This window comes from Megalopta genalis, chromosome 15 (assembly GCF_051020955.1).
Source record: "Megalopta genalis isolate 19385.01 chromosome 15, iyMegGena1_principal, whole genome shotgun sequence".
Classification (NCBI taxonomy): domain Eukaryota; kingdom Metazoa; phylum Arthropoda; class Insecta; order Hymenoptera; family Halictidae; genus Megalopta; species Megalopta genalis.
The window spans coordinates 1,553,722-1,580,751 of record NC_135027.1 but is presented as its reverse complement, the minus strand read 5'-3'; the positions used below and the strand labels follow the sequence as shown (position 1 = coordinate 1,580,751).

The 27,030-nt window shown below is 40.6% G+C and overlaps 1 protein-coding gene across 3 annotated transcripts in view; it reads right to left on the bottom strand.

The window, feature by feature from the left end:
- The window catches only part of Cad89D (cadherin 89D), an 89,340-nt gene that overhangs the window by 29,261 nt on the left and 33,049 nt on the right, over nt 1-27,030 (bottom strand). For all 3 annotated transcript variants that reach the window (XM_033485729.2, XM_033485727.2, XM_033485730.2), the window contains exons 2-7: nt 22,706-22,859; nt 10,490-10,620; nt 7,848-8,006; nt 3,503-3,611; nt 2,267-2,469; nt 1,984-2,112 (exon numbers count right to left, since the gene is read on the bottom strand). In XM_033485729.2, coding sequence (XP_033341620.1) covers nt 1,984-2,112; nt 2,267-2,469; nt 3,503-3,611; nt 7,848-8,006; nt 10,490-10,620; nt 22,706-22,808 — 834 coding nt within the window. In that variant the 5' untranslated portion in view covers nt 22,809-22,859. The remainder of the gene's footprint in view (nt 1-1,983; nt 2,113-2,266; nt 2,470-3,502; nt 3,612-7,847; nt 8,007-10,489; nt 10,621-22,705; nt 22,860-27,030) is intronic.

Sequence of the window (27,030 nt, the reverse complement as noted above, 5' to 3'; positions counted from 1 at the left end):
TAACTTGATGGATGCGCGAATGGTAATTACTTATTTTATAAGTCACGCGTTCCAGGGATGCAGGTGTACAGTTTCTACGCGCGGTTAATTGGGAATGTGCCGTAGTAATAGATCAAAATTCCAAATCGATCAGTTTAAAATTACGGAAAAAGAAAAAAAGAACCGATGTCGAACACATCATCCGCGCGATCTTCGCCTACGACCCCGCGGACACGCGGAAATTTACATCGTCGGCTTCCATTTGCTGTCTCATACGTAGAAAGTCGGATTAATGTATACCAGTTTGAACGGGGGGAAAAAACGGGGCGCAACTATACCGCCGATTTCCACTTCTGGGTCATCAATAAGTCACAGATGCGTATCCGTGACATCTGCAAGAGCTGATGCTGCAGAAAAGATTCCAGCATAAAAAAGTGGTACAAAACTGTACATCGTCGAACTGAATTCTTTTCAAGTTAGACAAGTACGTTAAACAAATTTCTTTCTCTAAGATCAGCCTCGGAGTTCTGACTTTTTTTCGAACGATCACGATCTCGGCGTTTCATTGATCAAAAAAGGACACTCGACGCTTTCACAACCGCGCCAAGAACCTCGAAAATTTCATGAAATTAAAGTATGAAAGTATTTCAATTAAATAAAAATTGCGAAGCAAACTTATACGACATACAGTAATGTCTCTCTAATTGACGCTCAATTTGTCCGCAAAAATGGATAATCTGGGAAGAGGAGATACGATTATTCGAGCCTCGCAGTTCATTTTTATAGTTGTTGACAATTCGTGACTATAAAAATGAAACGCAAGGATCAAATAAATTGTATCTTCTCTCTCTAAAATGTCCATTTTTCTGGACAATCTGAGCGTCAATTAGAGAAACTTTACTGTACATTAAATTCTCTGTAATTGTCGCTCAGATTGTGAAGAGGGAGAGGAGGGACGATTATTCGAGCCTTGGTTTTTGTAATTACCGATTGCCACCAACTATAAAAAAGGAGTCGCAAGGCTCGTATCTCCACTTCCCGAATTGTCCACTTCTGTGTACAATCGGAGCGTCAATTAGAGAGACATTACTGTACATGGCGTCAATTACTTCCTCATCATTCGCACCTCTCTCTTGCAAAATCTTAATAATATTAACACTTCCACGACCGCGCTAGAAACCTCAAAAATTTTCATAAAAAAAATATTTCATTCGATTAAACAAAAATTATGAAGCAAACTTATATGGCATCAATTACTTCTTCAGCATTCGTACCTCTCACAAATCTTAATAAAATTAAGCAATCATTTAAAATTTTTCATTAATTATCTATTCGGTCGTGAATCGACTGAATTTAAAACGGGGAGATCTGCCCGTTCGGTTGGCTAAGTGTTAAACAATCATTCTTAAGTTTTAGAAATTAGATGTGGAAGATTTCCTTATTCGGTCATCATTCGACTAAGTGTGTCTAAGTGTAACTGCTGGTTGAGCGTTAACCGTTTGCGTACCAGATGGTTCTGAAAAAACAGGATCGAAAAGCGCCGAAGAGCGCAATAGCGCTCCTTCGATTATGTGTCGGAAAAAGCCGAAGGGCGCAATAGCGCTCCTTCGATTATGTGTCGAAAAAAGCCGAAGAGCGCAATAGCGCTCCTTCGATTATGTGTCGAAAAAAGCCGTAAAACATGAAATAAAACGTTACGAATGAAAATATGTATATACTATTAATTTAGAATAGGTAACAACAAAATGCAAATTGGATTACTGATAGCGACGCGACGCGCGACGTATACATGCGTCTGAAAGACTGTGCACAAATTTTCGACAAATTTCGGGTGGGCCGTAAGTCGTCTGTTTCGGGCAAATGCCCTGGCTTTTCTCGACACAAAATCTGAAGAGCGCAAAAGTGGCTCGTGGTACGCAAACGGTTAAATTACCTCGGTAAAAAAAATAAATTAAACGGTTAAATTAGTAGAGACCGAAGGGAGACAATTGAAATGATATTCACCGGCATGGGATAGAACTCGTGGATCTTCGCCTTGTAGACGTCGCGGGAGAACTTCGGGTCTAGATCGTCGTTGTCGGCGATCGTGATCCTGACGGTGGTGTTCGTGGTCCTGGCGGGCACGCCGCGGTCCTGGAATACGGGGGTTTGTTAAAGGTTGACAATGGGGCGCCGTCCGTAACGTGAAATCATCGCGGTAACATCGGCGTCGCGGGACTTTCACCTGCGCGCTTTTTCCACGATGTTCTGTGCCGGTGCACGATGTAACGTATCGGCGTGTACTCACCGTGGCCGCGATGACCAGCGTGAACTCGCGATCGCCGTTGTCGTAGTCCACCGGTTTACGGAGTATGAGAGCGGTTCTGTGGCCGGATTCGAGTGAAAATTTCCCCAGCTCGTTGCCTTTCACTATCGCGTAGTGGACGTCGCTGTTCGGCGTGTTCGGCTTGTCACCGTCCACCGCGTGGATCCCACGAAATATCGTGACACCTGCGATTAGACACACGAATCTCGGACCGCCGCACAAAAGACCACGCTTTCCAACCGCCAATTGGCCGTGCAGCCTTCTGTTCGGCCGAGTAAAACGATGCTTTTCCGCCCCAGGATCTTGCCCGGTCCGACCGCGTTACGATTATTCCGATCGATCCACGATTTGCGATCGCCGCTTGATAGCGATTTTTTTTCTTTTTTTTTTTGGTTCGAGATTGCACCTATTCGCGGATCACGATTACGGGAAGCGGCGCGCCGAAAAAAGCGCTCGCGAATTAACGTCTCGGTTGCGCAACGTTCCGTTCGATCGAACGGATATTCGATAAAATGATAGAACGTTGGCGACTGGTTTCTTTCGGATTTTCTTCCGAACCGGTTACGTTACAGTTCAATTAATTCGTCAGTCGGGCCCTCGTTAATGGCTTTTACCGAAATATCGCGAGCAATATTTTCTATCGATTTTTAACGCAGTTCTTCTACAAGAGAAAAGTTCCCGCATAATTTTTGTATCGTTGCATTGAGGCATATTACTAGAATATTTTGTCTGTAATTTTGCACCAAAGAAAATTGCTTTTTATCTGTCTGATAATTTCACTTTTCAAGATCACTGAAATCATTGATATATACATTGAAGCTAGTTAATAATGATAGCTATGATAGTTAATCTTTTTGTATATATTTTATATTTATGTAAAAGAATTTATCGCGATATAAAATATATAAAAGAAAATTAACTATCATAGCTAACTAGCTTCTATGCATTTATCAATGATTTCGGCGATCTTTCGACTTGAAAAGTGCAATTATTAGGCAGATAAAAAATAGTATAAAATACTGCATTATAGCGATAGCAATGAAAATAGAATAAAGTATTGCATTATAGCGATAGCAATGAAAATAGAATAATGACCGCGACAGATTCCAAGGATGATTAATAAATAGCTCGCTGACAATTGAACTTCATTTTTCTATGGAGTTAAGCGTCCCGCAGCACAGCTGAACGTAAAACTAGTTCGTATGCAGTATATCTCACCGACTGGCGTAAGCTCGTCCACGGTTACGTGATAAGGCGCATCGACAAATTGCGGAGCATGATCGTTTATGTCCTCCACGTAGACCGTCACTGACAGGTGCGATGTCACCTACAAGCATAAGTATTAGTATATTAGATGTGCTGCGTGCTTCGAAAATATAGTATCCCGGAGAACCGTCTGATCCTGCGAACGACTCTCTCCGGGGATGATTTACAGGGAATTCCGTGTCCCACGATTAAACGCGAAGTAATTAAATATTTTTTAAAATTGGGCCCTGTAGCGAATTTCATGTACGGCAAAATATTTATTTACGGTTCTTCTAAAATGGAAGATATTATGAAATTGGCTTCGATTATATCATCTCACTGAAAGCTCAAGTTTAAATATTTTATTAATAATTATTGTATTATTATATTATTGTATTATTGTATTATTGTATTATTGTATTATTGTATTATTGTATTATTGTATTATTGTATTATTGTATTATTGTATTATTGTATTATTGTATTATTGTATTATTGTATTATTGTATTATTGTATTATTGTATTATTGTATTATTGTATTATTGTATTATTGTATTATTGTATTATTGTATTATTGTATTATTCTATTATTCTATTATTCTATTATTATATTATTATATTATTATATTATTATATTATTATATTATTATATTATTATATTATTATATTATTATATTATTATATTATTATATTATTATATTATTATATTATTATATTATTATATTATTATATTATTATATTATCATATTATTATATTATTATACAATAATTGTACGTAATAATTATTGTTAAACCAAACTGATGAAACAGTTTAAAATCCCGTCGAGTTTTTAAGCTAGAAGTCACAGAAATTTCGCACCTCCATATCGATGCCATGCGAAACGTTGCAAAAGGAAATAAAGCAAATTTTTGCATCAATTGTTCAATCTGGAAAGTTCGAAAGAAAAATATTCGCGAGAGGTTTAGAATATATTTTCCAACAAAAAAGCCAACGCTTTCAGAATGTACCGTAGGTTGAACGAAATTATACGCTGCGTAATCGGGATCGTAAAATGGTGTGTCGTCAATTATAAGCACGACTCGGCGGTCGCTCTGAACACTCCTAGGAAGGAAAGAAAGGAACGCAAATAAAGTTAAGCAAAATATAAAAACAAATTAGAACGGTAGACATGTAAAAGCAAGAAGTCTGCGGGGAAATGTAGCGGAGAAAATATTTCCGGAAGAAAAAGAGAAAACATGCAATTTTCAGCATCTTTTTAAGCCACTGTTTCCTGCTACACCTCGCTAATGACCTCACGTAACGCGTTCCCCGTGACAATGAGCGTGTACGTGCAGGGTGTTTCAGTTTCGTTTAAGTCTGTTTTCGGTGTTAGAAACTGCATCGCAACGTAGACCGAGTTAATGACATTTTCGCATCACTCGGGTATCATCATAAAATGCCGTGCACTTTCCTCGCTTCTTAATAATTTTATAATCGCGTCATTCGCTCTTGTTAAATTAATGGTCCTTAATTGTCCGGCATTTTGCACTCCGAACGAAGCTATGAATTATTTGAGCAAAAATTTTGCACGTGCACGAAGATCCGTAGTCTAACAAATAGGACAGGGGAGCCAGTTACTGTGGGCTAGCCGATCGCTGTGCCTTTAATTTATTGTCGAGCATGATTAACTTTATATTTATCGAGTAAGGCTTTTTATTTAAATTAAATTACATTGATATTAAATTAAATCAATATTAAATTATTCAATATTAAATTACATTAATATTAAATTAAATCAATATTAAATTATTCAATATTAAATTACATTACTATTAAATTAAAGCAATATTAAATTACATTATCAAATTAAAACTTTTTTATTTAATTTCAGCGAATTATTTATTTGTTAGAATTGAATATTTAAAGGACGGAAGTTCTTCAAATCGCAGGCATGAAGGCGGAAGCTTTGGAAATTCGCAGAACAGGCTCGGAAAAGTTTTCGCGACTTTACGATGTTCTCTCCAGAAACCCTGTTTGCATAGCCCAGTATACAGGATTGATTTTAATATCCTTCCTTGTCACACTAACCGTGGCATCCCCGTCTCCTCTTTATTCCCGCCCCTCTATTCAATATTTAATATCGTCGACGAGAAGGGAAGCGTAACAGTCTCACTTGAGATTTTCGATCCGGCGTGATTGTGTTAACGCAATAGAACTTCGTCCAGGTTCTCCAGCTTTTATTGCATAGTTTCGCAAAACCGCGATCCATTTGTTGAAAAATGCCTGTTTTTCTAGAGGCGCCGCAGAGCAATTATTGCAACTGCAACGCGCGGAATCCTTGCGCCTGGACTCCGTTCCGATGCAAACGCGCCGGGTATATTTCGACATTTTGTTGGACGCTCGTAAATCATCACGCAATAACCGGTTACAGTTGTCATCGTATCACGCTGACGAATGCATCAACCGATGCTCGCGCATTTTGAGAGCGCAACGGACGCGACAAAAGTTCGTCGAGGGCGAACTTTGCTCGAACAAACTGTTTAAAATTTGCGAAACAACATTCTCTCCGCGGAAACAGTTGCACGAAAGATTCCAGGATGACGCCAATGATTTACGATTTAAATGAACATTGATGAATTATACTCTTACCATCATCACAATCTAAAAATCCAAAAGATCGCACCGGCAACGGTGAATTCATCGTTGAAAATACACCAAAAATTACAGCACCGAGAAAAGTTATTTCTCATGGAACGCGAGAAGATCGAGATGAAATGTTAAGGGATGATTTCGTCTCGATGGGACGAAACGAATAAAAATGATTTAGCTGCTATCCGGTCTAATTGAAAAAGATTTCGATGTTCGATTTTCTCGGTACATCCTTGCAGAAACTAATTCGATTTCGCGTCAGCGACATTAGTGACAAATGACAGGTGTCAGAGTGCAATTACGTGTTTCTCGGCGGCGAGCAAAAATCGCGATCGGCACCGTAACGGTTTCGTCGATCCGCGGCGAATTCCTTCGAGATAGTTGCATAAACGCTGATTAACGCGTTACAGAACTATAAAACCGGTAGCGTGGGCTCGGCCGCCGCGCGACCGGTACCTATACGCTGTACACGCTCCAGTTATCGCGGCGCGCGCGCGTGCACGCACGCCCGGCAAAAGAACCAGATCTCTGGGGGAAAAGTGGAATAGGTTTGGGAAGTTTAGCGGCAGCCAGCGGAACGACGCGTGTTTCAAAATTTTTAACGGCGCTTCCAGGAACAGGCCGGCTGGAACCGGTACTCGCGCGGTTTCCATACTTAAACCGATTAGACGCGATGGTTACATTATAGTACACTAATTATGCACGCGTCGGACACGGAAGCGCGGCGTTCGTATCGCCGCTGAGCAGCGTGATGACGCCCGTTAATTACATTACCGGTGTTTAGCGTCGTTTTGAGCCGATCCGCTGATCGACCGCTCGAAGCTTTCGCCTATATCGTCAACGGGAGAAATAAATTAGGCGAGGCTGTTTCTGAAAATCTGTTGAGCTAATCGAGTCGTCAGTCGTCTCATCGAGTCATTAGAATGCATTCTGATGGCTTGGAATAATCGGTTTTGTCTCATCGCGTTTCCTATTAGATTGTCAGAATTTAATATGTTAAAATTAGAATCTCTGTTATCCGACAATTTTTGTCTAAATAACGGTGTTAAACTTGTTCATCTGCCAATGGAAATTGTTATCAGAAGGTTCACTATTCACAATATTTAATCCACGATTTTTAAGAGATTTTTAAGAGTCACAATTTTTCCAGGTGAATAAATTTATCTTAGAAATTTTTAATCGTTTCCATGGACAAGTAACAAAACTGTATTACAGCTTTCTGTAATCAACAGCCACATTTTTCTTATTTTTTCGACTTTTACCGTTTTGATGTTATGCACAAAAAGTTGCAGTATTGTGCAGTATTATGTATATTATTATATTATATATTATTATTATATTATATTATATTATTATTATATTATATTATATTATTATTATATTATATTATATTATTATTATATTATATATTATATTATAGTATGATATTATTATATTGAAATTATTGTTATTAAAATATTTTATATTTTTGACAAAGTCCCAAATAGGGATTATAGCAGGTCGCACGAATAAAAGAGAAAGAAAAAATGTTTGTTATTCTTGCCACCGCAAGAATTGCAGCCGCCATAATGTCGATCATGGAAGGCCGTCGTCTTGCCAGTTACCGCTAACGGCTGACGGCCGGATCGCGGATTAATAAGATCGAGGAGCAAATCGATCACGCGCTAGATCTACTTTCTATAATTTACCATTGAATCGCCGCCGTCGTTGTAATCGCAGACCACGCGGAACTTCAGCAGATTTCTAGGTGACTCCGTGTCGACGAGATCCTCCAAGGACTGCGCCAGCACCAGGGACACGTGGGTCTTGTTCGCCTGTTTGTAAGCGAAGAAGCGCGCGTCCTCGTCCTGCAACGGTTACAACACACGGTTACGCTATGTCATATGGGCAACGGTACACAGGATACTTTGGACCGATCATTTTGCCCGCGGTTCATTTATGGTCGGCTGTTGAACGGTAAACACGCCGCTCATGAGGAATTGTTTTGTTCGTTGCGCCGAACGTTTTTCTTCCCCCCCCTAAATTGAGGTTTCTTCCCGTGGCCCGGAATACGTGCGCCGACGACTAAACGATCGCTAACAGCTGGCCATTCTCTGACCGCGACCGTCTTAGACAATCTTCTCGTCAGAGTCGACACTTCTCGTACAATCCGCCGAGAACTTGCAACCGTAATCTTCGCAAATGAATAGAACCGCGGATTGTTGCGCGCGCGCGCGGTCCGACAATTTTCTGCATAAATTGCAGGCAACAGAAGTAAAACGTCTTAAACGTTTTAGCAATTCGAGTGACGCGTATGGGCGACGGAATTATGTTCTCGGACTTTGAACATTCATTTTCTCGCTGATCCAGCGTGTCTTGCTCATTCCGTTAGGTCTCGCGGAACGATGGAACTGTTGGGAAAGTAATCGAGATCGTGCAACTGAACTTTTCTGTTTTAATTTGACGTATAGAAATTAATAGAAATGTCGTTTATTTAATTTTTAATCAATTTAATTTAATAGAAATGTAATAAATAGAAAGCAGTATATCGATTATCTGAACTTTTCTGTTTTAATTTGACGTATGTTATAATAATAATAATATAGTTTGACCTATATTTAATACTTCGCACTCGAGTGGCGACTCTGACGGACCGCTGAAATTGTTACGTCACGCTTCAAGATAATTTTTATATCGTCAAAGTTTAGTTCTAAAAAATTATTAAACATTTAACTGTTGTGTGAGTCGCAAGACTCAATTTCGTACGTGTAAAATGCACTTTATCATATGAAATGGAAATACCATAAGTCAGAAAAATTGATTTAGATTTACAGTTAATATTGCTTCGAGTGCAAAGGGTTAATTTGACCTGTGATTAATCAGTCGAAGCATATATATTGATAATGCATAATAAATAGAAAGCAATATATCGATTAGACGCTGTAACAAATTTCATATGCTGCAAAATATTTATTCATAGTCCTTCTAAAATAGAAGATACAATAAAATTACGCTTCAATTATATCATCTCACTGAAAGCTCAAGCTTAACATTTTGTTCATTTAAATATAAGAGGCATTGTTATTGTTATACTATACTGATGAAACAGTTTCAAATCTCATCGAGTTTTTGAGCTAAGAGAAATTTGATCTTTTAGTTAACTTGACCTTTGATTAATCAGGCGAAGCGTCGATAACGCATAACAAGTAGAAAGCAGTATATCGATTATAGTAAATTTTTTTAATCTCTTGTGAGAGTATTAGATACAACTGGACTACCAGTTCGAAATAGTTTAACACGCACCGCGTTCGAAACAGCTTAATTAACTGGCCGCTATACACGATTTCTTTCACAACTGCTTCGACTACAGGTTTATTACCTTCTGCTGGAAGAAAAATGTTCACCGACGGTTTAAATGTCGATCATTTCTATGAAATCGGCAATTAACTGATCGTATGTAAACACTATGTATGTTTTCTCTAATTGTTAACTACCGATATCCAAGAACATTGAGATGTCATTATGAAATTTTTTAACGACGACTGTTACGCGACACGATAGAACGAGGTATGCATTAATAACTCGGCATTGAATTATTATTATTATTATATTATCGACTCTCCTCATTCATAAAAACATTTATCGCTATAATACTCAGAATTATCGACTACAATTCACACAGCCGAGTTAATTGATTGGTCACCGATGGTGACCTATATTTATCACCGACAAATGACTTATAACTATGCACTAACTGTGCAATTACGCAATCATTGCTGTTCACGCACTGCATTTTTCCAATGCAAAATCGTTCTCGTTCATCGCAAGGTCTCTCACACTTTCTCGAGAGGCTGTCATCCTGGGTTTACGCAATTTTCCACACGGAGGTGAAAGATTGAACTTCCTCTAAACAACCATAACTTGACACTGGCTATCCTCGTGACGTGCTAGTAGCTGGGGGATACTATGTAATATCTAATTCATCTGCCTTCACTTTCACCGATGCTATAATCGCGCGCAAAATAAATCGGATAATTAAGTGAATCGAATGCGAGTCGCGTTAATTGAGAAAAAAATTCCTAAAAAAGAAGGAAAAGAAAAAATTCCTACTTTCGTGCAGCGACATCCTTTTTTTAGCTGCTACGTGTTCGTGGATCATTTACGTGACCGATCAATCGAAAGATTTAATAACTGCTCTGCTAATTGAGAGAGGACGATTTTAAAATCGTGCACGAGTTACGTTCAATTAATCGTATAAATAGAACATTAAACGCGTAATTGAAGCCACGTGCGTGCTGATTAATACGGAAAAGGGCGAGTCTTTTTCGTCGCAAGTTCAACGGATACTTACTCTGTCGACTGGCATAATCGAGATGTGATTCCGCGGGTGAGCCTCCAGTGACAGGATTTCCGTACCCTTCGCAAGGTTCTCCGGCACCCTCACGAATTTCAGGTACTCTCCAACGGGGTAGAATTGGCATCCTGCAACAATGTTACAGAAAGAATCCATTAAAGTTTAGAATAGCATTGATCAGTTACAAGTTTTCCATTTTAAAATTACTGAAAAAAATTCTGAAGATTCTCGTGGAATCAATTTCCGAGCTTATTTAATGATAAAAATGGAGGACAGTTCGAATAATTTCGGTCTTGGATGGCCAAGAAAACTTTTGCTTTCTGTACAAAAAATAGTCACAGAAAAAGTCAATTTGAATTTCTTCGTCATAATGGCTACAAAAATTGGCTATATAAATTTCATCATCAATGGCTATAAAAATCGACGAGAACTCCAATAATGAATTAATTTGAATAGACATTTAGCTGATCGAGTTCGAAGCGCCGTAATTAACCTAAAAAATTGATCGAAATGATTCGGCAACAGACAAACATCGTCTCAAGGATTTCGTTTCTTATTTAAATCTTCAATTAATTGCATTTGTCCTTTTTTCTACAAATCGGTTCGGTTTTACAGCCATGACTCATTTGCCACGTAACCCTCCTTTCGGAACGTTCCCGTCTCTTTCCGCCCCTTCAGAGGCTCGCGATAAATTGACGTTGCATAATAAAGTTGTGTTATAATTGCCGCGCGCCTACGTATATATCCAGCGCTCGCAGTAACTTGGCGCGAACGCTTTGCTTTACGCGGCGGCCGAAAAATACACGGGGCGGGACGCGAGTGAAAGGGCTCTTAGCTAAATTTGCATATTAGCGGGTTTAATTTCGCTATCGTGTCGCGGCGCAAGCTCGTAAAGCGCGGCTGGATGCGGGCTCGATGCCGCGCGAAACTTGGACCCACGAATTCCATCATTTTCGAGAGCGCGCGGAACACGAACGCAACTTTCTCCTGCTTGCCGAATGTCCCGAGCTTCGCGATCCTGTCGTCTGTTTTACAGCTTCTCGATTTCCAATGTGGCAGAGCATTGTTCGCGGTATCGGTGACAAACGATTTCCTTTTGTTCGGAACGCAGGAGACACTAATAATTCTTCTTCGGCGAGCGATCGCGGAACTTTTAATTGAAGAAGTTCAAGCTTGCGGCGAGAGATTAAGGATCAGGGAACTCCTCTTTGATACGTTCACTGGCCTCTTGTTTCGCTGTACCTAATATTTAATATCAGATCGTGGCAAATGCCATCGAGATGCAGCTGAGAAACGGCGAGGTTAGAAATTTTAGAATTGGCCCATTCGATTCTTGCGGATAGACGAAAATACTATTTTTAAAGTATCAAAAGTCATTGAAATATTTTATTTTCGTTACAGAGGAAATCCTTAGGGAAGAAACTGAATTGTTTATTTTGGTTATAACATAATCTATTAAGAGTAAATGTTCGCATCGAAATCTACAGTTTTGCTAGAAAGATAGTCGATCGTAAAAATTGTTAGATACTTGATTAATTGTTTAAATTTAGCCCCTTGTTTCGCTGCGGGAGACCTAATATTTAATTAATAGACCTATTATTAAATATTGCTAATATTTAATATCAGATCGTGGCAAATGTCATCGAGATGCAGCTGAGAAACGGCGAGGTTACAAATTTTAGAACTGGCCCATTCGATTCTTGCGGATAGACGAAAATACTATTTTTAAAGTATCAAAAGTCATCGAAATATTTTGTTTACGTTACAGGAAATCCTTAGAGAAGAAAAACTATTAAGAATATAATAATAATATTATAATGTATTAAGAATAAATGTTCGCATCGAAATCTACAGTTTTGCTAGAAAGATAGTCAGTCGTAAAAATTGTTAGATATTTGACTTAATAGTTATTAGATAGTTTAAATTGAGCTTGAGATCGAAGCTTCGATCTAGACACGATAACTTTTGCTACACAATTACACTGAATTTTTTATTTATAACAGAAAAACGACTGTCACAAGAGGCATAACACATCGTTATTTAATAACTAAATATATATAGCACATAACATGAGCAGATGAAAATGAGAACCAACGAAACTGGAAACGTGGGAAACATTCGAGATTATGATCTTTTACCCGGTTTAGCCTTTTTCGGGGAAACGGAAATTTCGCCTGCGAAGAAATTATCGTGCGCCATTATTGTCGCGAATAAACGCCCAAGCCCTGCTTTTTGCCTGCGTTATCAGCGTTGCGAAACTGATTTCGCAGGTACAGGTTCGTTCGCATTGTACAATTAAGTCGCGCGGGTTACTCAATCACGCGTGTAAACACGTGCACACGGACACGGTGCATATAATTCATCGAAAATGTCGACGACTAATGTCCGACACCGGCTAAACCGAACGTGCAATTATATTTCGCGGCCGCTTTGTGAAAAATCTCGGTTCGATTCGATAACAGGATTTTTTTCCCTTCTAATCTGTCCACGCGGACTCGAACGGTTCAACGTGCCGTAACGCGAGGCAACGTAATCAAATTTTTCTCGTCGTTCAGGAACCGTTCGAAAGGTCGACAGTTATCCGCCGCGAAACGCATCCGCGGCTTGTCTCGTGCCATTTTATCCATCGAGCAGCAGCAGCAGCACTGTTATATGCGCGCCGGTAAAGCGACCGAACGTATTACATTCTATAGAATATCGCATATACTGATTGCTTTCGACGTCATATTTGATGGATCTCTCGGTGAAAATGGTTAATAACATTATTTGCTTCTTGTCATTACACCTTTTCCAGCTTTTCTTCCTTTAAACTTTCGCGTACGAGCTGCGAAAACTTAATGAATCCATTAGAACGTTATCATTGGATTTGTTAGACCGATTAGACAATTTATTAGTGGATTTATCGAACGTAATGGATTTTAGAGTTATATTCAATATTCAATATTTTAGTAGACAGCGTCTATTCGTTGCTTTCGTATTTATTATTTCGTCCACTCGCTGGAGACAATTTATTATTTTCATATTTAATATATTTATTAGTTTTTATTCTTTTTGTATTTATTCTTTCGGTTTTTATTTTTATTTATATTTATATTGGGTTACTCATTCGTTTTATATTACTGCATTTTTGCATCCTCTGTTTCGTTAACTAATATTTTGTCTGTCGCTAATCACTTTTTAAACAGAGATTTGTAATACATACATCGATAAGAACATAATTAATGACTTGCTAAGGGTCGTCCCTTATGTATCCCCTATAATTATTGTTTATTATTATTATAATTACTATAAATTATTATTATTATAAATTACTATTATAACTATTACAAATGTCAATCAAAAATTATTATCATAATTATTACCACAAGAATCTACAGAAATTAGAAGAACGTCACCGCGAACGAAACCAAGAAATTTCAAGCGTCGTCCAACTAAATTAGCAAGTGTAATTAATTTTTAGAGCGCAGCACCTTTGACATCGCAAAACGGTCGGGCAAAACGGAGACCGAACCCGTAGCCAAGAGCAGGTGAAACGGGTCGCGTTCCAGCAGAAATATATTTCACCGTTGTTTTATTCCCGTGGAAACTGTTGGATTCGTGTTTCAAGTGGATATCCCCGTTGAATCCAGTCCGCGGAGGCCAGGTCGACTAATTAGCCAGCGCGGACTGGACGCCGCCGTAAAACATTGTTTCCGACTGCGAAAGGGAAAAGATCGAGGGACGATTACGGTGGACGGTGAGTACTTAGGCGAGTCGATGCAGGAGGAAGCTCGTGTCTCACCGCGGCCTAAGATCCTAATCTCAATTTATTCAGGGCCGCGATCATCGCGTCGATACGATCTAGGGAGCGCGCAACGCGTCGCGGAATTGTTTCGTGGACGCCCGAGAATCGTTCCGATGATCTCGCCGCGAACTTTCTATCGGGCGTCGCTGGAAAAACCGAATCAGAAACAAATAGATCGATTGTATGGTAATCCTACGACTCGCCGGCGTCGGAATAGCAAATCGCGGGCAAATAGTTTCGTCATGAATACTTCTCATGCATACAGGGATTCTAATTAACGCTTGGACGACGGCCGTGGCTCGGGTCCATTTGGACCCGGAATATGTGTATTGTTATTTGAGTATTTTTTAGTTTCTGACAATTCGTTCAATTGTCAATAGATTCGTTAAGATTTACAAGCTTTGTAGAAAATCTAACGTGTTTAGAGTAAGTATATTAAGTATAATAAATATTTTCTAAATAACATTATAAATGATCTTAACTATGTTAAGTTATATTTTCGTTAAAATGATCTGACTGTTCGAGGGATAAATACTTGATTAATCGCTGTAGCTTGACTATGTTTCAGCCAATTTCAATGAAATTTCAAACGTGCATATAAATTACCGAAAAGTATCATTTTTCAATTCATTTTTAAATTTTCATCATAGGCTCAGATAAAAACTAGACAAAATTCAAGTCGTTCAGACCAGTTTGAACAGAATTTACACCGTTTTAAAAGGCGTTCGAACCAAAGAATTCGATTAAAAAAAGGGTCCATAAGTTTTTCCACAAGAAATGCCAAAAAAGTGCCGTCCCTTTCGGATCGTTGACTAGTCCCGTTGACGAACCAGTCGAATGTTTCTCCCAACGATCGAAAAAAAAACGAGAATCTCCTCCGACCGGTAAATCGCAGTCGTGATCAGAATCGCGAGAGGGTGGTTTCGACGGGTGAACATAACGACCTGCCGGCGCCGAGTGAAGGGTCGCTAAACCCGTTGGCTACCATTACAAGCGCGAAGCGGCGTGTACCGCGCGCGTTTACAGGTGTTTCCAGAATCAGCGTGCATTACGGTGTACTTTCACCCGATCGCATGCCGATTCGCGGCCGATATTCGCCGGCGGACACGCATCGAAGCTACGGCGAGCCGTGTCCGTGCCGATGCCGGCCGATTCTTTTCGCGTCTGGTTTTTCCAGTCGCGGTGCAACGATCCTTTACGCGCGCGTCATACACGGCGTTGTTCGACTGCAATGTTGTCTTTTAAAGCACATGCACTGACCGCAACGGGACACCGCGTTATTGCCGGCCGTTCCATGGCCAGGCGGATTAAAAATTCAACCGGACACCGGGCGAATTCGATTGCCCGTTTGACACGTTGCCAGAACAGCTTTCACGTTTTGGTTAATTAACGACCGCGCAGCCGCTGCGAAACTCCCCCTCCCTCCCTCCTCGCGCCATTAATTATTTTTAATTGAACACTGAAATTTTTAGGCATCGCGAACCGCGGCGGCCGAGCGTGCAATCGTGCAATCGATTATACCGTGCAACACTTTCGGCGGCCCGAACACCATTTCGGGTCCGAACCTGCTCTTTCGGTGGAAAAAAGACTGCCCGAAACGTGATCGAAAGACTTTTTTTTCAATTTGCTCATGAATATTCGCGATATTACTGACCGGCAAGTTACGCGGCCCGAGCCACGTAATTGGGAACTTTAAATGATTTACGATGTAACGTAATGTCGTAATGACCTTTCTCTCGAGATTACGCGTGTTCCGATCTTATTTCGTAAAAAGATCCGACGTTATCGCAGAACATGAGCGAGCCGATTAATTCGTCGTAAGAGAGTTCGCCTGCTCTCTTTATCTTCGCTCGCACAAGAAAGTTGAGAAACCTGATTTTTCCCCCCTTCTTTCTCGTCACTTCGATTGCTATTTCTGCAAACGTTTTTTTACCCGGTAAATTAGTCCCGAGATCGCCAAGACGTTCGACTGGCTCGGTGCGATCGTAAAAATGTTAATCCGTTTTGGAAGCTGTCCACGAATAGCCGTCCGCGACGGTCTCTAAAAACCGCATTACCATTATTTCATCGGTGCAATTAATCGAACGAAATGGAACGCGACGCATGCCGCAGACACGAACAACTATTTCTGAATCATCATATCCGGCAGCTTATGGCCGCGGATTTCTCCCGTCGGCGTTGAAGTATGCGAGAGACCCTTCTGACAGCTGAATCGCGTTTGTTGGCGGCGGGAATCGGCGCTCGGCGATTATCATCGATCACACCGATAGAGATCGATTCCCACGCACCATAATCCGCAAGAAATTCTGTCCGCGGATATTGCCGAATCGGCCGGAACCGCGCTGTCGAAGATCAGAAACGGACGGAGGAAAAGTTGCGCGGCTGTTCCCGAGAAATTCCCTCGCGAATTTCGCCGTCTCCCCTTTGTCGCCGTTCCTCCCGCTTTCTTTTCATCCCATCCGGGTTTCCGGCTCGTTCTTCCCGCCCGCGCTCGTCCCCTTTCCGCTCTCGAGCCGCCACTCTTTGCTCGCACCCACTCGATCCGAGCGGAATCACTTTGCCGCCGCAGCCGAAAGGAACGCCGGCGACGAACATCCGAAGCGACACCTTATATGTTCTATGCGACAATGGGCAGGCGTGCTCGTGCTTCAGCGAACGCCGTATCGACACGTACGTCGTGCGCGGCTTTAAATGTTTTTTAAACTTAAAGTTTAGGAAATTATTGCGTCAGGGTACGCCGCGATGAAAGGGTGCTAATGCGGACAGCCTTCGCCGATTAAATCGGAACGACGCGATACGAACGAGCGCCGGCCGATTTGCCGGAGATTAATCGTTCGCCTAAGCGCGAATCGATGTGGATCAGAACTGTCTGTGTTTGTTACGGAGTTGTTTATTGTGACGTTGGATTTTCTAACGAATGCGTGAAAAGTTGAGCAATGGCTAGGCGGATTTGGAATCGGACTTCGTGATCGAAAGATCGGATCGCGAACGGTAGACCGCGGAGTTTATGCATCTGTGAAAAATCTGCCTTAGTAAAACGCAAAACACAGATGATTTTAAGACATCAGAAGCATTTGGGGAAACTGTTGCATTGCTTTTAATTTATTGAAATCATCGAAAGCAGAATTACAGTCATATTTCACTGTTGTCTTTTGCAATTGATGCAGGCAAATTTTATTTTGCACACAAATTCGCGGTCCAATAATCAGCACCTTCTTGGAGCAATTATACTGCAGATTTTACACAATGGATTCCTGTCATATTTTTAGTATCTCAGGCCTGTCTGTACAATTAATAGACTGTGGATTTTTGCAAAAAATCGAACCGCTTCATTCGCGGTGCACAAGAATTTCATACGTTCGACTTGTGCATCTTAGTTTGCGTTCGCTGTTATCCTCCTAAATCGTTGCTCGGTAACTTTTCGCCAGACTGTACGCGAACGGATTACCCATAAATACACGTGTGTACCTCAATATACGCTAGAGCAAACAGATGCTATAACGAACGAGGTTCTAGAGCCAATTACGTTCGTCCTAGCATACCCTACTGTATCGGAAAACGAGTCGGTAACATCGTCAGATCGAGAATGTATGCATCTGCGTGCAAACACTGTTCGTCCATCGGCTGACAAACGCATTCGTCAACCGTAAAAAGATACACGAGAATTCTGTATTGCTAAAAATTCGATAATAGTTCGAGACCGCGTGGTTGGGGACTGTACGGCTGCGTGTAAATTTGAATAAGGTAGAAATAGGGGATGCAGAAATGTTTGGTCGAGCACAGAAATCGGAGCACAGAAATATGGACAGACGCAGAAATATAGGACACGGAATTATGTGCGCAGCCCCTAAAGGGACACGGAATTATGAGCGTAGCTCTGAAGGGACGCGGAATTATGTGCGTAGCTCTGAAGGGACACGGAATTATGTGCACAGCCCCTAAAGGGACACGGAATTATGTGCATAGCCTTTAAAGGGACACGGAATTATGTGCACAGCCTTTAAAGGGACACGGAATTATGTGCGCAGTCTCTGAAGGAACACGGAATTACAGTCAAAAACACCAATGTTTATTTCTATAAAAACATTATTAAATGACTAATTTTCTCAACGCAAAAAGCTATTTCCAAAGACAGAAATGTCTGAAAAATCGAAATACAGTTTCGGCGCATTAAATGCAACTTAGAACATTGAATGACAGATTCCGCAAAGCAAAAATTAGCTTAAAGGCACGGAAATTGGGACATCTACCCTATTCAATTGTACTATTTGGAGGAACCGGATGATTGACGGTGGAAAAATGATCGGAGAATGAAAGCGAGAAGCAGACCGCGTATCAGAATTCATATTTCACGAACTTCCGTGATCGTCTCCAGCCGATCGAACGCCATTGTCTCGTTTTCGGGCATCGAAACAGCTGCCGCCCGCAGCGTCAACAATTCTGAAACACCCGGTGTACATAACGAAACGATTACATAACGAAACGGCTCGACTACGCGCCACCGGCCGCGATTGCTGCATGTGTTGTGTAGCATTTACACAAGTAAGCTCGTTCCCCAAAGCTTCGACGGAAGTAGGACAAGGTCGGCCGGCTTTTTGCACGTTTCCGCGCTTCCATCGCATCGGTTCGACAGAGTTACGCCGCGGACGCGAGCGTATCGCCGGACATATTAATATACGAATGCTCGTAAGTCAGAGACACCACTCGCTATCGGATTCTAGAGCCCTCGTTGAACAAATCGAGAGACATTATTGCTCTCTATTTGATTTTTGAACGGCAACTTTCACTCTTTTCGAACGGTTTCTCATTAACCCTCTGCAATTATTGCCCTGCGGAAGAATAGGCTGGGTCTTCGGTGACCCCGCTATAGCGACGCTGTTATTTCCAACAAAATCTTTTGTATTTAAATTATTTACTTCCTAAAATTTTAAAGGCGATATTTTATTTTTAGGCAACGCAAATTTTCTGTCCGAATTGCAAAAAACAGGAAAGGAAGGTTTGTTTCATTTTTTAGTATGTTTAAAAGACTGAGTGTTTAATTTCCGACAAAACGTTTGCTGTCAAGATTATTCTATTTTCTCTAATTTTAATTTTTGGTATTTCATTATTGATCGAATAAAATCTTCTGCATCGTTTGCAATAAATGACAAATAAGTTTCATTTCGTGAAATTTTATTGTTTAAAATTTTTGCGAAATAAATTATACAGGGTGTATTTACGACGATTTAGTCGGAAATGGGTTACATTGAAATGTGAATTGCAAATGTGAAATAAAACGTAATCGAACCGAACTTTTATAGAATTATTATTTTTACAATAATCGTATTTAACGAAAGAAAATATTTACGAAAGCTATTCAATGATTTTTACATTCATTTTCTTTCATGATTTTTATTCAACTATATTCAACTGCTTGACAATGTTTTCTGGTAGAAAAAAAACACGACGAACACGACACAACAGATTGAGCGGCAAGCGAGGAAAGACAGCAAGATTCGCGCGCGATAATCGACACTCCGGTTCTCCGGAGTGATTTTGCAAAGCAATGTCATTAAATATTGTCATTATTCCAAACGGTATGGAAGCTCTCGTCACGCATGAAAAAATAAAGGAACGGGATTTTCAGGCTCCTGTAACGTCTCGCGCATTTCGAACGTTTTCTTTTTTTTCCGGCCGTGAATTATTAAAGCGGAAGGAACAGCTTGCAATCCGGCGACTGTTCTTGTTCACCGATGAAAAAGTAACTCGCCGGGCTTCCTTCTTTTTTTCATTCTTTGCGCGCGCGACGCATAATGAGAGGAAAAATAATGAAAATAATGCAACGCCTCGCCTTGCGTTTCCTCTCTTCTCGCTTTATCTAAGGTAAATACGGCTTTAGATAAATCTATCCGCGACCTACTATCCCGCGCGACACATTCAGAAGAACTGTGCTCTGTTCCGCGCGAAGATGGGCCGTTCATTCCCATCGTTACCATTTCAGATCGTGAGATCGAGGCCTCGTTCGCATTCGAACCGCAATTTGTTCGCCGTTAATGAACCTTTTCTCGCTTGCACGGACACAAATGAATTAATTAATCCGCCGTCTCGTTAGGTGTCACGCACCTGCCACGGTTGCCTCGTAACGATAACTCCCAAATATGCTCGTGGATTATTAGGACAATGGGTTTCGTTCACCCTGGGAGGCTCCTGGGAAACACGGCGGCTCGACTGACACTAAACCTAAATTTTCGTTTCAATGATCGTCGAAGTTGTGTACTGACTGTTGCACGAAAATTACATTCTGGTAAAAATGACGAGAAGTCTGAATAAACTCTACATTATAGTAAAAACGACGAAAAGTCTCAATACATAATTATTACGGATATATTTGATTCTTATTTTCGATCGAATTCTTAAAAAATGTAAATCAATTTTTCTTTACGGCAGAAGTCCGTCGAAATTCACGCACAATTAATATAATTGTTATAATATTGGGTTGGCAACTAAGTAATTGCCGATTTCAGTTATAGATGTCTCTCACTCCCATTTTTATGATATCCGTAAATGTTATATTATAAAATTATTATTATTATTATTATTATTATTATTATTATTATTATTATTATTATTATTATTATTATTATGTTATTATTATTATGTTATTTTTTATATTTTTTATTATGTGAATGTTAGCAACTGGACAAATTGAATACAGCGGTCAAGGAAAAGCGACCAGAATTGGTCAATCGTAAAGGTGTCATTTTCCACGACAGGAACAATGCTAGGCCACACACGTCTTTGTCCATTCGGCAAAAATTGATGGATATTGGTTGGGAATTGATGTTACACCCACCATATAGCCCTGATCTCGCGCCATCGGATTACCACTTATTTCGATCCCTGGACAACTCCCTTCGTGGTAAAACTTTTAATGATGATGACGCTGTAAAATCTCACTTAACTCAGTTTTTGGCCGAAAAGGATCAGACTTTCTACGAGCGTGGAATTTTCAAGTCGTCAGAGAGATGACAAAAGGTCATCGAACAAAATGGAAAATACATTACAGATTAAACATCATTCCAAGTAAAAAAAAATTTTTTATTTCATTGAACAAATCGGCAATTACTTAGTTGCCAACCCAATAGAATAGTAGTTATAATAGAATTGTTTATATGGAATCTAACGACTTAAAACAGAAGCCTAAAAAAAATTCCAAAAATTGTGTAAAAATCAAAATGTTGCAGTCCGATCGAAATCTTGCGAATAAAATCGAATTATTCCACGCGTCGAAGATACATTGAAGAGAAGATGATACAATTTCGACTGCAACCAGGTGTTTCGCGTGAACATCGAGCGTAGAATTAATTCGCAAAGGAGAGTCAACTTACAGCTCCTCCGGTTCATGTACTCGGTGAACCGTGCTGAAATACCTGCCCGTGAAATAATATGATACATCGAGGTCGTGGAGCACCTTTGATCGCGAATTAAATGGTGTATTAATGCTTTGACGCTGGGGAATCTCGGGGATCCTATTTCGTCCCCCGAATCAACGGGGACATTCTTGAAGGGAGGGCGGACAAGAAGCGTTGGAATGCTGCCGACAATGCATTGTCGCATAAACTGGCGAAACTACTTATACGCGTGTATACTGCGACATAAGTTTCGAAACAGTTTCCGGTGAACCCGGGGACGAATTGTTCCGCGGAAGTTCCACTGCGGCTTGCTTTGTGTTAATGATCGTCGCGCTGAGGTGCTTGTTGTAAACATTATCTTCCGCCAAAAATGCAACTCTTCTCGCCGGAGACCAGCAATTTGTTATACACTCGGCGAAATAATAGCGGACACAGAAAAATACCATCCGGAAGAATTTAGTTGCAAATCCGGCAAATGCAAAACAGCAGAAACAATGCTTAATTTAACAATTTAGAAATACTGTTGTATTATTATAGTTAATGCAAGCAATTCTGAGTTTGTATAAAGATTCGCAGTATAATAATTTAAAAAGAATTTAAAAAGAATTTTGAAAGAATTTAAAAATAGATTAAAAAGAATATAAAAATAGTTTAAAAAGAATTCAAGAAGAATTTAGAAAGAACTTAAAAAGAATTGAAAAAGAATTTAAAAAGAATTAAAAAAGAATTGAAAAAGAATTGAAAAAGAATTTAAAAACAGTTTAAAAATAATTTAAAAATAATAAAAATCTGGTGTTAAGTACATCATATCCTCATAAAATGCAAGAAAAATGTCGTCAAAGGGAAGCTAGAAAATCGCCAAATGTCCTGCCCACGTGTTACAATGTTCAATGATTACAGTCACAAAATTCATTTAACATTCTTCAAGCAAAATACAAAATCGTGACCGCCGCGCGCGTGTAACATCGGACGAATCTGCGTGTCCGGTAAATCGCGGAAATCACCGGAGTCACCTCGTGACACAAAAAGCGGACTCACCTGTCACCCGATCGAGTCCAGCAAACAGCACCAATACGGTCGCCACGGCGACATAACGGATCCACGGCGAATCCTCGGGAAACGTCCTCCTAGATCGCGGCATGTTCGGTCCTCTTCTTCTTCGTCCAGGGTCACGGCTCACCCTCGCGCATGTCTGAAATGAGCGACGATGAATCGTGGATTGACACTAATGGCACAGCGCGGTGACGTTGCATCCTCGCGGATTGCACCGGGTGCATCGCGGTGACGGCGCGCGCGGCGGATCATGCCACCGGAGGATTCGCGAGGACGTAGCCGCGACAACCGACGGAGGATCCTCCATGGAGGCTCCGTTTGACGCGTGATCGTCGACGCCGACTGGAATTAGCCGCGCGATACGATACGGGACCGGTTCGAGAACGATGTAAAACCCGGGCCCGGAGGTGTAACAAGCGTTCGCTCGTCGAGAGGGAAGCCACGAGGCTGCGCTCCGCGTGCAATTAAGTTCAAGTTAAAGAGAAAGCACGGGGCCAACCGCGCTCGTAATACATCCACGTCCGCCGACGGATCGTGTAATTGTTCCCCGCCGGTGAAATTGTATAAATTAGGCAGGGCTTGGGAAACCCGCGGCCGGCTGCGAAAAATCGGAAGCTCGGAGACGATCGGCCGATCGAAAGCGTTCGTAGGCTAATTAGAGCGGAACCAGCTAGCTGGCTCTTACGTTCGATTGATAACCGTGCTGGATTATTAGATCAATTGCTAGATTAATTGCTAGATCTATTCGAGTTTTCATCGAATTCGCAGCGGACTCGCAAACCTATTTCGGTTCCACTTGGTTTTGATACTCCTGTTCAGCTGCCGAGACTGTTTTGAAGATAGCTATTCCAGGCGCCGATTTTCCTTTGGTTGAAATAAATAAATAAATAATAAGTAAAAAATAATGAAGAAATTATTACGAAATATCTAGTGATTGGCAGTGAATGGGTTCGTTTCTGGGAAAGCTATCTGCGTTACTGTCGCTACTTGTTGTTACAAAGTCCTTGGAAAATTTAATTAACAATGTCCAACAGCATTTTTGTGTGCATCCTTTTTACGATCAATATTGTTTCAGTCGATGGAAATTTTTCTTCAACTTGTGTAATCTTTCTTCTCTAGCTTGCGTAAAATGACGTACAAAAATGAGAAATGATAACATCGATTTTTAATATTGTTATGTACCTTTTTCAGATCAGATGAATGCGTTAATGCAATTTATAAACAAAAGATTACACGACAAGATGTGCGGGAAATATTGTACGTACGATAGTCATTATTCAACGAAACTAATTTACAATAAGACTAATTATTGTTGGACAATATCATGAGAATCCACTTCAATTTTATTCCACGATTTCCAATTATAATAGTTCGATGAAACTAATAAATGGTTCGATAAAACTAATAAATAGTTCGATAAACTAACTAGTAAATAGTTCGATAAAACTAATAAATAGTTCGATGAAACGAGAAGGGGGAAGGGGAAGAACCGATGTCACTTTCAGTAGAAATTTCTAGCACGAATGTGTGCATAGAAAACAGTCAATTTTATAGCAAGCCTATCGCATTATATTGTATAGCAACGGTGGATAAGTTTCAGCTGACCGATTGTTACGGCGAACGTAACGTTGTTGCAAATCGGCGTAGGAGTAATGCAATCGAGCCGACGACACATTGCCGTGGATATCTGTATCGGCGTTTTTGCACGCAGCGATTTCACTTTCGACGGTGCTTGCAACCGTAACTCGAACAAATTGGCGTTACGCGAGTCCCAGTTGTCAATCAGCCTGACGTACACTCTAGGAGAACTGGATAAATCGAGAAACACTAGAGGGAACACCGTCGTTTCGGAAAAGAAATTCTATGCATTGTCGTTACTGTCAATCACCGGCGCCCGGCTTGCCCTGATCCGTTTGCTTTAATTGACGTGTCGGGGATGTTCTACTCACTGTGCTACTCGCGACTCGCTTGCAACGAAAAACACGTTCCGATGGATGTATTTCTGGATGGAAAAACGATTTCTTAATGTATCGAGTATAGACGGAACTTTTTCATATTCTTCGGGTTATGTCAACCGGGCCCCGGTAGCTTCTAAGTCTTCTATTCGTAGAAGTCCTATTGTTTATTTATTGGCACCGAATCCAGTGCACGTAATGTGTAATGTGTAAACCTACTGCAACATTAACATTGATAAATTACATACGGTCAGAATTATATTGAAACTTTCAGAAAAAAATCATAATCAATGGTGGGAAACTTGTGGAAAACTTGTGTTTTTATTATAAGAACCAGAGCTGATTATGTGAACATAACCTTGTCCTATTAAAAAAAATAAAATAAAATAAAATAAAATCGTGAAAGATCCCATAAGCAGTTCGACGGTTAATAATTAATAAACTGTGAATTTTTTTCTATAACGTAGAAATGCATTCAAACGAGTCTATCGTGATGCAAGTTCGTTCACATAATCAGCTCTGGTTCTTATAATAGGAGTCCACAAGTTTTCCACCACTGATTACGATTTCTTTCTAAAAATTTCAATATAATTCTGACCGTATGGAATTTATTAATATTTAAAAAATACTGTCAAAAGCACGGGAAACCCTGGTAAGCTCGCGTATCTATACAAAACGCTCTTTAAACACATTTCAAAATTTGTACCTCGGCACAATCGCGCCGCGAGAAATTGAAGATAGCACGTGCGCGCTATCAGTTTCTCCGCGAGTGTACCGAAAAAAAGCGTAACTCCAAGAAGCACAGTTTCGACGGGAACACCGCGGCGATCGCAAATTCGCATTAAAAATCGCCGGATGATCGGCTCGACCTTGATGATCCTCGTGGACACAAACGTTCGTGAAGAGTGAAAAGGACGAAGAGGAGTGGCCGGGTGATCTAGTGGGAGGGGAGGGGGGTTGAACGACAGAGTAAAAGAGTAGGAAGGGAGGTGAAACGGGCACAAGTGAAATACCGAACCTACTTTAAAGTAGAGAAGGAATGAAAGCCGTATAAATTTCAGCGTTCCAAGTGCAAGGACAGCGGCGCGGGCGCTTTCTACGGGGACGACGCGATCCGATTACCGGGGAACGGAGGAAAACAGAGGCAGCCGAGGAATCGGATACGCCGCTTTAAGCGAATTCTTTTCCGGGATTATTATCAAGGATTCCGGCTCGTCCTTGTGCCTCGTCGCGGCGCGGCGCGGCGACACGAGCCCCGAACAAAGGGGTAAGAGTTTCAACTTGGCTCCTGCGAAAGGACGACGTCGCCCCCCGGACCCCGCGCCGCCGGGAGACCGACGTCCCTTTTTCAAACGGGACAATGGGGCCAGCATGCTCCGAAGATCCTTCAAGGATACTGATTAACGCGCCCAGCCGCCAGCATCCCCGTCGCTTGCTCGCGTTTTTCCCCGCAGCCGAAAGTTACGCCCGAACGGCAAGAACGCTGCTCGGCTTCGGAACGAAACGCCGATTAATCTTGATCGCGTGCTGTCACTTTGACAGCGCTACGTGCACGGTATTCGCGCCGCTGACAACGCCGTCCCGGGATGCTGACTTGGATCATTTTTTTTTTTTTTTTGGTAATTGACGTCAGTCGTACGAAGTTCTTCTACGATTCTAAGTACAGCAAATTCTGCCTATTTTTTCTTCAGCTTGTCAACAAAAATGGACAACTTTTGGGACGATTGTTCGAGCCTTCAGGCTCGTTTTTATAGTTGCCGATTGTTAATAATTGTAATTACGAGGTTCAAGGTTCCAATAATCGCATCTCCTCTTTCCGAATTGCCTAATTTTGTTGACAAGCTGAAGATTGGGGAGAATTTACTGTTCGCGTTTTGATCTTCGAGAAGTACTTTGCTGGTTTTTTTCGTAGGTTTTTTCTTTCCGCTTTACTACTTTTTTTTTGATAATTGCAAAGCATTTTGAAGCAGTCAATTTATACCGCTTAACACTTTATTAACCGGAAGTCTGTTAACAGGCTTTCTGATGAATAAACTGTGTATAAGAACAGATCGACAATTTTCTTTTAAGTAATAATTTTGAAATAAATTTAAACGTTATATTAATCTAAATAATTTCATGAATCTCACAGATGTGGTTATTATGGCTTTTCAAGCATTTTTTAAAAGGAAACTGTGTATAAAGAAACTGTTAAAAAACTGTGGGTAGATAAAGAGTTACGGAAAAATATTCAACAAGAATGTTTGTTAAGCTGTTGTTATTTTTACTGAATTTTTAAACCATTTTTATCTGCCTCCTACTTAGACAGAATAATTTTGACAAAATAATAGCACGAAGTTCGTGTGGAATGTAAAT